The 16,014-nt window shown below is 39.6% G+C and overlaps 1 protein-coding gene across 3 annotated transcripts in view; it reads right to left on the bottom strand.

The window, feature by feature from the left end:
- Positions 1-16,014, bottom strand: part of Aig1 (androgen induced 1) — a 216,818-nt gene that overhangs the window by 128,813 nt on the left and 71,991 nt on the right. For all 3 annotated transcript variants that reach the window (XM_070011003.1, XM_070011005.1, XM_070011004.1), the window contains one exon: positions 14,011-14,112. In XM_070011003.1, coding sequence (XP_069867104.1) covers positions 14,011-14,112 — 102 coding nt within the window. The remainder of the gene's footprint in view (positions 1-14,010; positions 14,113-16,014) is intronic.

Raw genomic sequence — 16,014 nt, forward strand, 5'->3', positions numbered from 1 at the left:
CAGGCAACACACGACATAGCAAGACGGAGAGCCAAAGAACCACCACCAGGTGCCAACATCAATGAACGTGTTTGAATAATGACATCAGTTTCTCTATTTGTATAACCACTGAAATACATAAATTCTCTTCCTCGAGCCCATGTCTGGTGAGTCCAAATCTCACCAATAGGCAACTTAGAAGTCAAAAACTAGATACCATTTCCTACCATCTTTTCTTCATTCACTAATTGCGTTCTTATCTTCCTTTGCATCTTACCCTTCGTTTCAATGCCCCACCTCTCATTTAATTGTACCCTTTGAGCATCTACTTCCTTCACATAAGAGGAACAAAAATGGGACACCAATTTTCTTCATTACCTATTTTCTTCCAACCTGTTACGAAGTGTAATAAAAATCAAGAGTGAATACCATTCTTCCAGGATGTTAAAAACTCCAGTAATCCAGAACTAAATTTGGTGGACAATTTATGACAATGCTGGAAAATATACTTCCATAAATCACTTGAGAAACGGCAATGCTTGAAGGCCCATTTTTCACTAATTTGGCAAAAGTCCGCCTCAAGGTCATTGCCAACTGCTCTTCTAGCGCAGAGAGCAGCATGCGTGGAACGACACCAGCATGGCACTAGGTCAACCTTTTAGTTGCTGCGGAAAGCGGGCGAAGCAGCCAGCTTCAAAGTCAGACAGGCATTTGAAAAGCTACCTAGAAAAGTTTAAGATTCAAAATGTTACAGAGAAGAAGGTCAGCACTTCTTTTAATTGCCTGCTTTCCTCACAGAAGGTTGTTAGGCAAATACTACAGACCTATCCAATGTGGGGGGAGAAAACAGTTTAAAATGTGGTAAGTGAGTTTGTGCATATGTCTTCAATTGAATATAGTGTCGAGTGCCAAATGTCAACCAAACCGATCACACTGTAGGTCTGTGTAAAAGCTGAATGTGGTGGAATCTAGTTGCTATAGTTGCAAATCAAACAAATAAATGAGACACCATGGAATGCAGCAAAATAGCTGTGGTCTGATTAGTTCACATTTGCCATATGTGTGAAGATTAGCTGTCAAATTCTGTGTTTAAGCAAAGCTCTTTCCAATAGGTGCCACAGAGGTGAAATGCTTCAAAATGGATAAGGAAAATCTGAACTCTGGATCCCAGGATAAATACTTCACACTTTAGATGAGCTTTTAAGGAATTTCATTTGCTTTTTTTATGCTAGAAGGATCAACAGAGTCAGTGTTCTTAAAAGTTCATGATTTCTATCATAATTTTTCATTGAAATTTTATATCAAAATTGATACTAACATCCTACTTAATGTATGAAATGCTAATATCATTAGTAAGAGGGCTATTTAATTTTATTATATAGGACTTATATTAATATGGCAGATATTATGCTTTGCACTCTTTTTTCCCTCGGTTGTGGGGCTTGAACTCTGGGGTTCGGGGCTGTCCCTGTACTCTTCAGCTCAAAGCTAGCACTCTACCATTTGAGCCACAGCGCCACCTCCGGTTTTCTAGTGGTTTATTGGAGATAAAAGGCTCAGGACTTTCCTGCCCTGGCTGGCTTTGAACGGTGATCCTCAGATCCTCAGATCTCAGCTAAGCTTAGCTGAGTAGCTAAGATTACAGGCGTGAGCCACCGGCACTGCCTTGCTCTGCACTGTTAAAGTCCACCCTCAAGCCTCCACAAACCGTAAATTTCTTCTGAGGGAACTCAGTGGAGAAATTTAAGAAGACTTGACAGAGAACTCTATTTTGACTAACCTTGTAGGTCATGTATACTAACCTGCTTTCACTAATAAAACCAGGAAAAACTCAAGAGGTCACGTGGTTAAGTCCTGTGGTCCAAGTAGCTCAAGTGTCTGCAGCTATTAGTAATGCAGCTGTTAGAAATGGGATGGCTCCTATGGAAGTCAGTATGGAAGTGCCTCAAATACCTGAAAATGGAATTCCCATATGATCCTGGGCATATATCTGAGGGAATATAAATCAACATACAACAGAAATATCTGGGCATTCATGTTTAATGAAGGACTGTTCACAATAGCTAAACTATTGAATCAGCCTAGGCAACCAGCAACAGATGAATGGCTAAAGAAACATCACACACATACACACACATACACAAACATACACACACACACACACACACACACACACACACACACACACACACACACACACACAAAGAAGAATGAACTAAAGATCTAAAGATTACCATGTTGAGCAAAATAAACCAGACTTAAAAGTAGGCTCAAAAAGGTTAACAGTGCATGTTCTCTCTCATATGTACAACTTTTTTTCTAAGAAAGACATTAACATAAAGGGAAGAGGGACTAGTGGGAGGAGAAGGGGTAAAATGGGTGAAGAATATGATCAGAGTACATTGTATGTACATATGAAATGAACATAATGATATCCATTTTAAAACATCTTTCCAGAAACTAAAAATAGCAAAAGTAGTGTTGGTGTGAGAAATAAAGTCCATGGTGGTCCATGTTCAAGACAAGGCAGCTGACTGAGTGGAAAGTTACTGGGAGCTGCCTTACACAATGACTTGCTTGCTTACACAACAACTTGCTGATGTGGCAACCGAAAATTCCATGCCCCTGGAAGGTCCCTAGGCAAACAGGGTAGAGAAACAGGATGGTAAAAGGGGATTGACTAACAGGCAAAAGAGTGAACCACAATACCATGAGAAAGTAAGTAAAAATTGTGTAGATGCCAAAAAACACTCAGAAAAGCCTGCCCTCCACAAGAGAGCACAGGGAAGTAGAGATAACCAAAGCTCATGTCTAAAATTCAACCAATCCCAGAGGTACATATTACAATTATCCAATAGAAAATAACAAAACTTAGGTGAAGTCCAGACAGCTTGTACTCCCCACAGTACTTAGCCAATGAGGAACAGGGGGGAGGGAGTGACCTGCACATTAGTTGGATAGAATGCTTGCCACAACTCTTTGGGGAATCTCTGCCCACTAAACATTGATCTTGCAAGACCTCCATTAGCCATTACACTCTCATTTTGGCTTTACTTGTGTCCTGATGGGAGGGTGAGTGTGTTTCTCACAATAGTTACTAGCAGAAAGGGAAAAAAGGAAGTGTAACAGAGCGACAAATAGCATCGAAGTAGATTATATGCATGTATGGAAATATCACAATGAAATCCACACCTTTTTTTGTGAACATACTGTACAGAGGGGTTACAATTACATGGGCAGGATAATGCGTACATTTCTTATCAAGCATTGCAGCCTCCTCCTTTGTTTACCCTTCACATCCCTTCCCAGCCTCCCCCCACCTCCCCAATCCTCCCCCTCCCCCCACACCAATGTTGTAAAGCACGTTTTCGACATGACAACTTGTACTTCTCATTGTTGCAACAGGTTGAAATCCACACTTTGTATAATGAATATGCACGAGTAAAAATATTTTTTAAAGAAATAGAATGGTTTATTTGGGTTTTCTTGACATGACAAAAGACCAGAGAGGAAAAGACACACTGTGTCTTTTATGATTATTATTATATTAGTACATAATAATATAACATATTATTATATTCTCATGATGGTGGCAGGTAAGCACAGCACAAATGCTTATCACATGCCTTTTTATCTTAACACAGATAGTGGCTATATGAGCAGCAGTTAGCTGTATTGCCAGGTCAAAAGAAATAATGTATTTCACAGGGAGGTAAGCAGTTGCATTAAAGGGAAAGTTATCCACTGATCAGGATTAAGTATAGCCCCTGGAAATGCTCTTCCTTGCTTAGATGGAAAGGATTAAAAAGGGTAATAAATGTTATCAGTGTCCTAACATTGGACACTAAGTGTTTAAACAGTGTTCTAGTGAGAGATATTTGATGAAATATAAGGATAATTTGTGCTTAGAGGTATGTCCTTCACTAGACATTAACAAGATTTATGGAGGTTCAGAGGTGCAGAGTAGTTGACTAAGGTGTGGATCACTCTCAGACTCCACAAGTGAACTGTGTATTCAAGGTTCCATACAAGGCAGTTAGAGACCAGTACATACAGTTCTGCCATGTGTAGGGGAAGGCCAATCGGGAGAGTATAAGCCAGTGAAGTTGACAAGGCTGATACAAGGTTCTAGATTATTGATCACCAAGAGATTAGAGCCTGAAATACGAAAATGAGGTGGAAACCATAGAATACTGTCTTAGATTCATGCAGAGAAAAGAATCTTACGTCCTTTCTAGAAAGGGTCACCCAAGTGAGAGAGTGAGGAAATTCACTCACTCTCTCTCTCATTCATTGAACATTTTCTGAGCCCTACACTGAGGCTCGATAATGATACTATGCAGAGGAAATTGAGATTGCTTGACATCCCAAAATGTCAAGTTTTAGAGAGATGCAGGCACCACCAGGAAGTACAGCGCAGGAGATATAGCAGAGGTACCACTGGGTAAAGAGGATAATAAAGAAGAGAAAGTTGTGTGTGAGGCAATGTGTGCACTCATGTCAGAGGAAAGGTGATGCAGGCCTGAACAGATCCTGGAGATGCAGAATTTTGCCGAAGGAATGAGGACTGGGGATAGACTCATGGAGGGTCCAGGCCAGATGCAGGTGCAGTTCTGTGAGCCACATGTTAGAAGTGGAGAATCTGGGGACCTCCTGGTAAATTCTTAACTTGCAAAGAAGGCATCAATGGGCTGATGGGAGTCAGCAGGACTTCAGTTACCTTGAGGGCCCATGCTATTTTGGAACAACAGGTTTAATCGTTTAGATTCAGAATCAAATGATCATGAAGAACAATAGTTAGCTCGAACATGTAAAGTTGTTCACTACACCCTTGTTTTGCTTCTCTTCAGTTCAGTTTCTTGTTTCTCTGTCCCTAGATCTAGAAGCCATTTTCTGTGTCTGTCCCTGGCGCTTGCCTTTCCCTTCTACCACTACATGTGTCATTTCCACGTAAATGCCTGTTTCTACCTCTGGGATGAGAACCACTGTCTCACTAAGTTAGGGAATTATGTGGCTCAGATTGACTAAGCTGAAACCTCAAGTTATTTTCTTACTGACATCTCTCACCCGTAGTCTCTGAAGCCACCCCAACGCAAGGGTGAAAACTAAGGCAAACAATTTAAAACAAACATACCACTTATAGATTAAATCCTAGTAAATGGACTCAATGATCCTCTGGTTCTTAGCACTGTGCCTTCCCATAGTTCACCCTGTATTCACACTGAGTTTGCAAGATGGTGTTCACTAGAAATACACCTAACGTACGCTGGAGTCTCACAAAGCAAGATAACAGTAACAGTAAGTAAGATGTCAGAGTTTCAGTGTAAGGAAACTACTAACGATATTAGTGAAGACATAGATAAGGCTAATAAGCAAAGACAATAGCTAAATTGCTTTGTCATGAATTTGTAAAACCATACAAAATTAAAAATAAATACAGCCATGCTAAGGCCCAGTCAGAAGAAATGGTACCTGATGGGAAAAGGTCTCTACAGTATTTCTTCAACATTTACTGAGTGTGAACCAAACTTAGATTCTAAGGACAAGATTAATAAAAGCGTCTATTGTACACAAGTAAACAAGTACTAACCAGCAATGCAATTAGAGAAATCACAGCTGCATGAACCCAAGTGTCCTGCATGGTAGGAGGCACAGGAAGGCGGGACCCACTCAACCTAGTCCACCAAGAACTGCTTCACTCAGAAAGGAATGATCATGATTGGGAGCCTCAGTTCGTAGGCAGCAGTATAGAAAAGGACTGATAAATAGAGCAGAGGAGCAAGAAGAAGGGAGAGCCTCTTGCCTCAGTTCAGCTCAGAGACCATGAGATCTTGAACTAAAGCAGAAGATGGCTAGGAGGAGGCCAGGGTACATTTGGGCAATATGGCTAATAGGACTTGTCATTTAACTCTGGGGGATGAGGTACAAGGAGGAGATTTTTAGACGCATCTTGAAATAGCCAACACAGGGAAAGTGAGAGGCTTCAGAGTAGAGGTCACTGAGTTGGTTTCAATGATACCTGAGGTCCATGTGTCAAATCCAAGAGTGTGTTGCTCCACAGTTACCTGGAGCAGGAAATATAGACTGCGAGTGATCCGTGTATATTCCATAAGGATGAAGCCAAAGCAGGGAGTGTGATCTACTCAGAAGAGAATATGACAGGAGCCTAGAAGGCTGGTATTCAAATCCTTCCCACTGGATGAAAAGAGAAGGCAGATTTGGACTGGTGAGTAAATTCAGTTCTCTATGAGAGCTTTTTCCATAGCCCACAATGTCCCTACAGACACAGTCTACCACTGGAGCTCCATCCCTAGAAATGCTCAAGTAGAAGCTTCAGGACATTGTTCATGAGCTTAAGTATCACATGATGTATGGACCAGATGGACGATCCTGAGGGTCCCATGGCTATAATCCTGGGATTCCATGGCTGTAGAATAGCAAATGTTACTTCTCTTCCCTTTATTCTCTTTGGCCACTACATGGATGTCAGCTGAGGTTGGAGCTTCCATTACAAAGGAACTGCAAGGGATATAGGTTTGGACTTCTCCCAAGAAATGGGTCTGTGGCTCATGAATGATCTGATTATGGCAATGAAGAAGGAAGCCAGTGCCCAGGACAGCACCTTCCTGCTGCTCCCAACTCCTCTGGAAATATGAAGACTTAGGGGCAAATGAATAGAAAACAGACGAATTAAGTTTACTTTGAAATATCTCCGGATTTAAGGATTAAGAGGGAAAGCACTGGAAAAAACCACACTTTGGGTTTTGCTGACCCCAAAATATCTGAACAGAACTTATAGCCCTTGTTATGAAATAATACTGCTGCTGGGCCGGCTCCATTTTTAAAGGAAGTAGGAAAAAGGACAGGAGATAAGCCAAACAGTATTAACCTTGAATTCTACTCTTAAATGAAAAATTAGTTCTAGAAAAATATTTTTTATTGTGAAAATACTGTACAGAGGGGTTACAATAACATGAGCAAGGTTAGAAAAAAAGATTTCTGGTGGCATAAAATTGCCTTCTGAATTCACTGTCTGGCTATTATATAAATACCCAGATAAAATAACTAGCCTATAATGGTGCTTGAAGCTGTGAGATGCTCTGAGTATGTGTTTTCTGCACATTGGTTCAGGCCTTCACAAGCAGTGAATAGCATACATACCATAAGTGAATACCACAGTTGATATCGTACGAATAGAAACTCTCCCGGGGGACCGCAGGACATTGGGCAGGATGTTAAAGCAATGCAGCTGAGACTAAGTGCCAGAAGGTAAAAGTTAGGAAAAAGTGAGCAGTGTAGAGTTGTGTTCTCTATAAACTACCAAGAAAGGAAAGAAAGAATAAGAGAGAAAAGAGAGCAAGAGAGCAATAGAGAACATAAACAATGATAATAATAATAAGTATGTCAACTCATTCAAAAATACTCAATGTTAACAGGGTAAAGAAAGAAAAAAGCAGCATGGGGGATGTCAATGGGCAAGGATGGAATAGCCAAGTGCCTAACTGGCTACTCAGGGTAGGTCTGACTGAGCAGGTAGGATTGAGGAAGGTGGAACAGTGAGCCAAGCAGACCTCTGGGGGGACAGATTCCAGGAAGAGGAGGATACCTGATAGAGAAAGAAAGACTCAATAGGCCTGTCAAGTGATTATGTACCTATAACGTGTGCTATGTTTGGTAAGCCAGACACTGAAAAGGAAAAAAAGTAATCTCCAAGCCTCAAGAAGCTATGGTTGGTGACTTGCCATTGTGCATTCTTTATTTAGGACAGTTATACTCCCTTTCCACTCTAGTCGCCTTCCCAACACTTTCTCCTACCTGTTTTGTGTGTGTGTGTGTGTGTGTGTGTGTGTGTGTGTGTGTGTGTGTGTGTGTGTGTGTGTGTGTGTGTGTGTGTGTGTGTTGTTGGTGGTGGTGGTGGTGGTTGTGAAGCTTGAACTCTCAGCCTGGGCACTATCCCTGAGCTTGGCGAGCTCTACCACTTCAGCCACAGCATCCCTTCTGTTTTTCTGGTGGTGAATTGGAGATAAGAGTCTCACGGACTTTCCTGCCCGGGCTGGCTTTGAACCACGATCCTCAGATCTCAGCCTCCTGAGTAGCTAGGTTTACAGCCATGAGCCACAGGTGCCCAGCTTTCTCTGTCTTTTTTAATACCCATCTCCTTCCGTCCCAGGCCTCCATTGACTCTCTCCTTCTCTTCTCATGTGCTTTTCTCCTTCCCCATCCTGACCTATCCCAATCTTCCCTTTATCCCTCCAGTTTTCTTTATCTCTCCACCTCACAAAATTACTCACAATTCAGCCAAATACTGGCTTAAAAATACATCTCTAATTGATAATATTTTGGGTTAACACAACAAATAAAATAAAACTGGCAGAACTAAAATTGCATGCCTTCACATCTGTAACTGATTGAAAAGAATCATCAATCTTCATGTCAGAATCCACACATGACAAATCTAACAGAAGAGGATTGGAGTTTGTAGAACTCATGATCACAGATGAAGATGCACAATGAAGGCAGCGTGTGCCTGCGTGATATATGAAAAGCTTAGGCACAGAGAACGAGTTACGCAGCCATTCTGAGAAAATTCGGTCTCACTGATACACAACTCTCCTAGTTCCTGCAGAGACTGATTTAAGGACTTAATTGTTTTCTTGGGGACTCCTAGAAGGGGGCTCTGAAGGACTTTCTGACCTCTGCTCAGATTTGTTACTTGGAGGCCAGTTGTTTTCCTAGGAAATTTTTTACAATGTTCTTCTTCCAACTAATGGCTTACTTCAAGAACTATCTCATATATTCGGGTGGCACAGACCCCATGGATCACAAAATGTGCAATCTGTGCATCCCAGAGCTGGAAATTCTCCATGTCATGTGAGCTACCGAGAGAGTAATGCCAATGATCATCCAAGTAGCATTTATTGCCTTCTGTTCTGGGGAAGATGGATGCATAAAATCGTTCTAAACTACCAAATGTCAAAATAATATTGAGCAGAATAGTTGCCCAAATTATGGTTCTCTGCAGGATGGGTCACATGTAACGAGAAGAACTGACAAATCAAGTATGAAGAGAGGTGGGGTTGATTTTTTCCCTCCTCATAAATTACATAGGGAACGAACAACTCCTGCTGTGAAGACAAGAATATCAAGATCTTGTCTGCTTTAAGATCTGCTTTTAATAATAATAATATCCTACCCTTCTGCTGTGTTTTACATTATAAGCATTAATTAGGTCTTCACTCAGTACAGCCACTGTCTCATGGCTGTTTTCTTCCTCTTATAGCATCACTGAGAGTCCATAATAATTCTCGGGTTTAAATATTTATTTATTGCTTTGAAGGTAGGTTTCTCCATTTGGCAATGCTTTGAAATTATAATCAGCAGAAAGAAAGGTTCAGGGCTCTATTTTTGCAACTAAGAAACAGAGCAGAATCATAGTACTTTTTCCTTGTTAGAGTGAAAATAGCCCTTGGGGGACAATTCTATTGGCTCAAAGTACTGTTTTCCCATTTACTTCCATCCATTTCAAACATGCTGTCTCCATGCTTCAAAACCACATACATTTTGTGTTTTCCTCATCCTGTAACTCTACAAGTGCTTAGCAGGATGCTGGGCCTTGACGTTGATGTGTAGAAAAATATTTGCTCCATGAAATTAAATTCATGTTCAAACCCTGTGTTTTGCAGCCTTAGAGGGCCCTGTTTACCACGTTTGCAGTACAGTTTGGAAACTGATTTGTTTGCTGACATGGCCTTGCTTTTCTGTGGTCATCAGTGGGAAAGAGATAGAAAAGTTAACTGTCACATTCTTCCAAACATCTAAAGCGAATGCACATTCTTTTAATGATCAACATGCAGTGGATATTTAATGAGTGTCACACGCTGGTGGAGTTGTGGGGACAATAAAGACAAATCGTATTGCATGGATAGAACAACTGTTTATTTGACGTTGTGAACTGGCTCCAGTGAAATGTGTTATATTTTATAGATCATGTTTTAAACTTCAATAAATTAAAATTTTGGCTATTTCTTAGAGTCTAAATATAACCTACTAGTATACAACAAGACTGCCCTAATGTCTCAGTTCATTTATTTACCCATTTCTTTTTCCACTTCCAGTGAATTCTAGCACTGATTGCTGAAAGAATAGAAGTAGAAAACAAAAAGGAGGAGAAATGATCTTTTCCTTTAATAACAACCACGTCTAACTACTGGCAACATGAGAATAAGTAAAAATAAAAGTCCTGTGAATCTCAGATACTTTGTGTTTCTTAAACTTGTTGTCTGACTGATTTTGTGCTGAGTGGTTTACATGCTGTAAATTCAAGACTGAGCCGATAATGTACTGAGATGATGCCATGACATACCCTGTGGTTCTCAGCTTGAATCCCTAGAAATTATGATGTGACTCTTCAGACATGAGTGTGATTCTGCACATAAGAAAAGGCTACACAGGCAAATGGTAGTGGCTCATGTCTATAATCCTTCTACTAATGAAAATGGAGACAGGGAAGACAGTGAGTGCTTGGGGGCCAGTCAGAGCAAAACCTCATCTCAAGCAACATTTGAAAGCGCTTGTCATCACAGCTGCATGGGAGGCTGAGATTGGAAGGTTCACTGTTTCATTCCAGTTAGACAAAAAAGTTCATGAGATTCTAACACAACAGAAAAACCTGTTGCATACGCCTGTCATCCTAAGTAAGGCATGAAGAAAAAAATGGGAGGGTCACAGTCCAGGCCATTGATTTAGGCAGAGTGAGACCTTATCCTGAAGATGACTAGAGAAAAAAACAACAGCAGCAGTAGCAACAAAACAAAAACAAAAACAAAAGCAGTAGAGCGATTCCCCACCAACCCAGACCCAAAGAAACAAAGGTTGCATGGTTTCCCTCGTTTGTGGTAGTTCAAATGTGCCTATACATCTGTAAGTAAACACATAGGCTAGTATACAAGTGGCTACAAATGAATTAACTCAAGTATAATAGCTCAAATAGTATAATCTTTTAGAAACACTAAGTCAAAGCCCAAGAAAATCAACACCAGGAAATGGGTACATCCAACGGGGCAAGTCTGGCCAAGGGGAGAGGGGTAGACGAATTGAGGAGGAGAGGAGAAGAATGCAGTCAAGAATTCATGGACTATATCACAAATTAAGAAAAGCAAGGGAAGGATTGAAGGGGTGAGAATTCTGAATGGGTGACACTGATCAAAATGCATAGTATTCATAAACTACTTTGTTCCATGGCACCTCTAGCACAACTACTTAAAGATAATTTTAAAAATAAATAAACAAATTTTTAAAAATATTTAAATTACTTGTGACTCCAGGATTTAATGCTTATATTTTATTGCCAACTTATCTATGTGTGTACATATAATTAGAGTAATATCACTTAAAATATTGCATTGTTATTGTTATATTAATTAATATTGTATACAATTTCTTTTGTCAATAATCCTGGAACCATAAATTAGAACATGAAGAAAGCAATGAAATGAATACTGGTCTCTGCTAGGAAACAAAATGCACTGTGAAAGAATCTACTGAGTTCACATTATCTCAGAGGATCAGATGTATTAATCAACTCATGTTTTTCTCTTTCCTAGATATCTGTGTCTCCCATTATGTTTTGAAATAGCGTGCATGTCCAGGCGAAAGAATTTTCTAACTCATCACAGTGAGTCAAGGAAAACAGAATCAAGTTCAAGTTCTAATAGGTATTCATGTGCTAAATAAGCCATTAGTTTGGATCCTTAGAAATTTAGGACGAGGATCTGCGGATTGTATGACTCATCCTCTGGCCTGAAGGTAATACTGGGCAGTTCAAGGATGCAAACAATAGGCCAAGGAGTCCAGACTGTACTTCTGTACAGCCCATGACAGAAGTGCTTGTTCTTAGCCAAGGCCCTCTGAATGTCAGCAAGGTAATTATTTCACACTGGGCAGCAGGCAGTCATTGAAGTAGTCTCCTATTCACTTTCTTTCAGTAGGGGCTTCTAATGAAAAGCTGTCTAGATAATGTCACTCTTACTCATATTTGGACATAACCTCAAAAATGTGGGTTAGTATTTGTGACCAGAGTCTGCTCCTAAAAGAGCATATGGCAGTCTTTTTGTGGTATCATGGCCCCACAACCGGACCAAAAAAAAAAAAATAGAGTGGTGATTTGTAAACCTAATTTCCACTCAGGTTTCTGATATGAAGAATCATGGATGTCCTGATGGGTGTATCTGTATTTAAATACCTAGCTAATTGTCAACTATCTGCTCTTAGACAGATAAACTAAGCTACACAGTGTGAAGCAAGACTTCAAAATACCCTGAAAGTTCTTTTTCCTCCTGTATTTTCTTGGTTTTTAGTTGTTAAAGAACAACAATTTTTATGAATTGATTCATATTTTACATGCTCAGGGGAAAAAAAGAAACAGGCAAAATGGAAGCCAGACAGGCCTGAATTTCGAGGCTACCTCTGCCACCCTAGTTAAGAGACTTGAACAAATTATATAACTTTTATGTATCTCAATCTCACTTGTAAATGAATTTCTTGTTGATATTACATTATGAGAACTAAATGGTACAACCACTGTAGAATTTTGGCACACAGAAGAGTCTCAAAAAAACCAACAAACAAAACTCTATCAGCCACTACTACTAGCTAGTAAAGGATTATGAAAACTGGCTTCAGTAAGTTATTTATCTAATAAGAAGTACATGATTCATCCTACCAAATAACAGGCAACTGGGTTAAGTGCTCAGGATTCAAAGTTTCTGTTGTAGAACAGAAGATACGATGCTGCAGACATGCATAATAGAGATAGGAAATGGTGTGCAAACACAAATAGTGAATCAGCTAACTTTGCTTGGTGAGTTAGGAAAGCCTTCGTAAAGCAGGATGAGTGGGAGTCTGCCCAAGAGGAATGAGAGGGGCATCTAAGGCAGAAGAGGGCAAAGGCATAGAGTTATGCAAGAGCTTTTCACCGTCTTAGACCCATAACCCCCAGCTTTTACTGTGGAAACTAGATGTGAGGTGCCGGTTAAAGTTTCAGCAGTATGGCTGGTCTTGAACTCAAAAGTCCAGTTGTTTGAGAGTTGTCGCATTTGAAGACTTGGCTTAAGAAAGGATGGGCTCAAAATTCTATACGACAGTAATGTTTGTTAGTTAGTATATACCACTTGTCTTAAAATGTACCAGAATTGGGCGCAGGAGGGAAATGGTTATTTTTGACCAAAGACTCGCGATTTCTAGCTCTTCGGGCCCCTATAATTTCTGTGATGGGTTGCCCTTTTCAAAAGGAACATCCTGGAAGTGTTCTAAAAATTGCTGTAACTAAAATGCAGGCTTCTTAGTTAATAACAAAACTGTGCCCGATTCCAGAAACTGGAAAGGATGATGGTACAAAATTGCTCTGCAGAAAAATCTAACCCCAAATCTTGTAAAGTGATGTTCAAACCATCCAAAGTGTTTGACTTAAACTCATGAAGGGAACACCACTGCAAAAGTATCAAAAAATGAGACTGAGAAGGAAAAAGCCTCAGGCAAATACCCCAGCAAAGGGAAAACCTGACAAATCCATTACTAGAGATATTTCCAAATGCCTGCAATAAATCTCTCAGGGAATTAATAGCTTTTGCTGCCCATCTGGGGAAAACTGTCTGAGTATAATAGTTACTTCCAAGATAGTCTTTTGATGGGAGGCGGGGCTGGTGCAGTGCTGATGGTTGTACAGGTGGACATCCGTGCTTATGCTCTGGAGAAAAATGGCACCAAATTCAAATTCATCTCGGAGTGCTCTCCTTGTATGATCTAACACCACAGACATTTCTTAAAACTGTGGAATCATCTACTGTCCAGTTAGGATCAAGACTCAATGTCATAGGGAGAAATTTTTAGTCAGTACCATTCTTTAGTTGTAATCACTCATTATAATCTAAGATTTGACAGCTATTTGGGTAGATGCTATAGGAAGTATAAAGTAGAAAATCTGTGCTTTTATAGATTTTGTTTAATAACAGCCAGTTCTTTAAATCCACTTACCATTCCATGATTCAGCCACCCTGGGATAAAATTATCAAGCAACTTCGGGTATATCATTTCTCTGTCATAGGCATAGATGATCCAGAACACAGCGACAACGAACTGGAAGGGAAAAAAAAAATTTATTTCAAATTCATCACCTATCTACAACATTCATTTGGTTGGCTATCTGTCATTAAAAGATTTCAAACATAATGTGGAATTTATGCTAAGACACAGCATTGACCCCGGGAATGACTGGAAAGAAGGTTTAAGCTTCACTCAGTGGGTGGTGATGGTTAGGGTGCCTCTTCTCTCTTCGGTTGCCAACTTTGTCCTCAGACAGAGGAATCTCTGAGGGAGAGCCAAGAGGCCTGCTGTCAGGAAGAGCACCATTTCAGAGTTAATCCTGCCAGTCTGGGTCCTCTCCAGAGGGTTTAAAAGTTCACTGGTGGTTTGTTTGTATCCCAGTCTCCACTGTAAAGAGTTAGCACACATTCAAGACACTGTCGGGTATGTCCCTTTGCCTTGAACCCACCATATGGTTTAAATTAATCTTCACCCTCTCTAGTTTCCATTTCACCACTAACAACATTGGAACCACTGCTTATAAAATGCCCCAAGTCACATTTCCTGCAAATGTATTAATTTATACAGCCTCAGCAAGGACTCTAAGTTGCTTTGAGAAGCAGGTTATATGGAAGGTCAAGGAAGAATCCTAAGTCCCTTGGAATAACTTAGAAGCTCATCTGGGTTTCAGAAGTTTGTTTTGGCTTATTAGTAATATAATCATTGAAGGAGAATACAGGACTCAAATTAGGTTTTTATGATTAATTCTTCAAACTAACGATGAGAAAAGAAATTCAGATAAAATAGAGAAATGACTACTCCATAGTCTTAACCTTCAGTCTATAACATAAAAGAAAAAAGTGTACATTTTGTACATTTTGTAAATGTCATTAACTACAGCAGGGCAAAGGAACAATCCAGAAGAGTATGAGTTAAGGCTCTGTAGAGTGATATCTCAAAATAGAAAATTCTACAGAACAGAAAGATGCACCAGGAATATTAAACAGAAACAGTTTTTACTTTACTTTTTAATAACTTGAGTGATATATGCATCCAGATTTTATTCATATAAAGAATACATATTTTAACGTTTCCTTTTATAAGAGATGTGGTTACATGGGGCAACTCAAGATTAGTAATGAAATGGCTCCTAACTTGTTCTTAGGTAGCCGTGGGGGATGAGGGAATAATAGCTTTAAAATTTACTGTTTTATATAACACAATGGGTGATCACCACAATAGCCAACCAGCAGTTACATTCTTTGTTCTGATATCAGATTCGATTCTCAGTTATCTATCTTGCTTTTGGACCAACTATTTTCACTGTCAGTTTATAAAAATAATGGTGTATAAACATAGATTTTCACAAACAAAAATAACTTTTTAAGTATTTACAATTTTAAATTGTTTACTTTAGACTGGACTCAGTTTCTTAACCACAATTCATAAGGCACACAGTTGATAGCTACTTTGAATCTTTGTCAAAGTGTCTCTCAACATTCTCTCCTTAAATCAGGCTAGAACACAAACCACTGCATTTTACCTACCCTCAAGGGTTTTATTTCTTCTATTTTAATAACATTTGTATAGAAGTTTCACATATCACAAATGGAATCCCATTATAACTTCATCAGTTTTAATCCCACTAATTTGGATGATAAGGTCAAGAGAATCTACAATGCACTTAATTTATAAACTTCATTAGACACATAACAAACCTAATAGTAAGAAGCATGTTTGTTTGTTTTTTCCTTGAATGCCTTTCAAATTGGCAGTCCAGATAATTGCATGGATTAAAGTCCAGATTGCATTTATAGGATGGTAGAGGACAGACAGAAAAGGCTGAATAAAGTCCCATTTATAACAGCGAGAAAGAGGCCTGTACCGAACCATTAAAAAAAATAGGAGATTTGGTCTGTAATTGAGTGTCTAGAAGTCAGAATGAGTGGAGAAAAT

The sequence above is a fragment of the Dipodomys merriami genome, unplaced genomic scaffold, assembly GCF_024711535.1.
Source record: "Dipodomys merriami isolate MVZ:Mamm:240054 unplaced genomic scaffold, mDipMer1.0.p SCAF_8, whole genome shotgun sequence".
NCBI classification, from domain to species: domain Eukaryota; kingdom Metazoa; phylum Chordata; class Mammalia; order Rodentia; family Heteromyidae; genus Dipodomys; species Dipodomys merriami.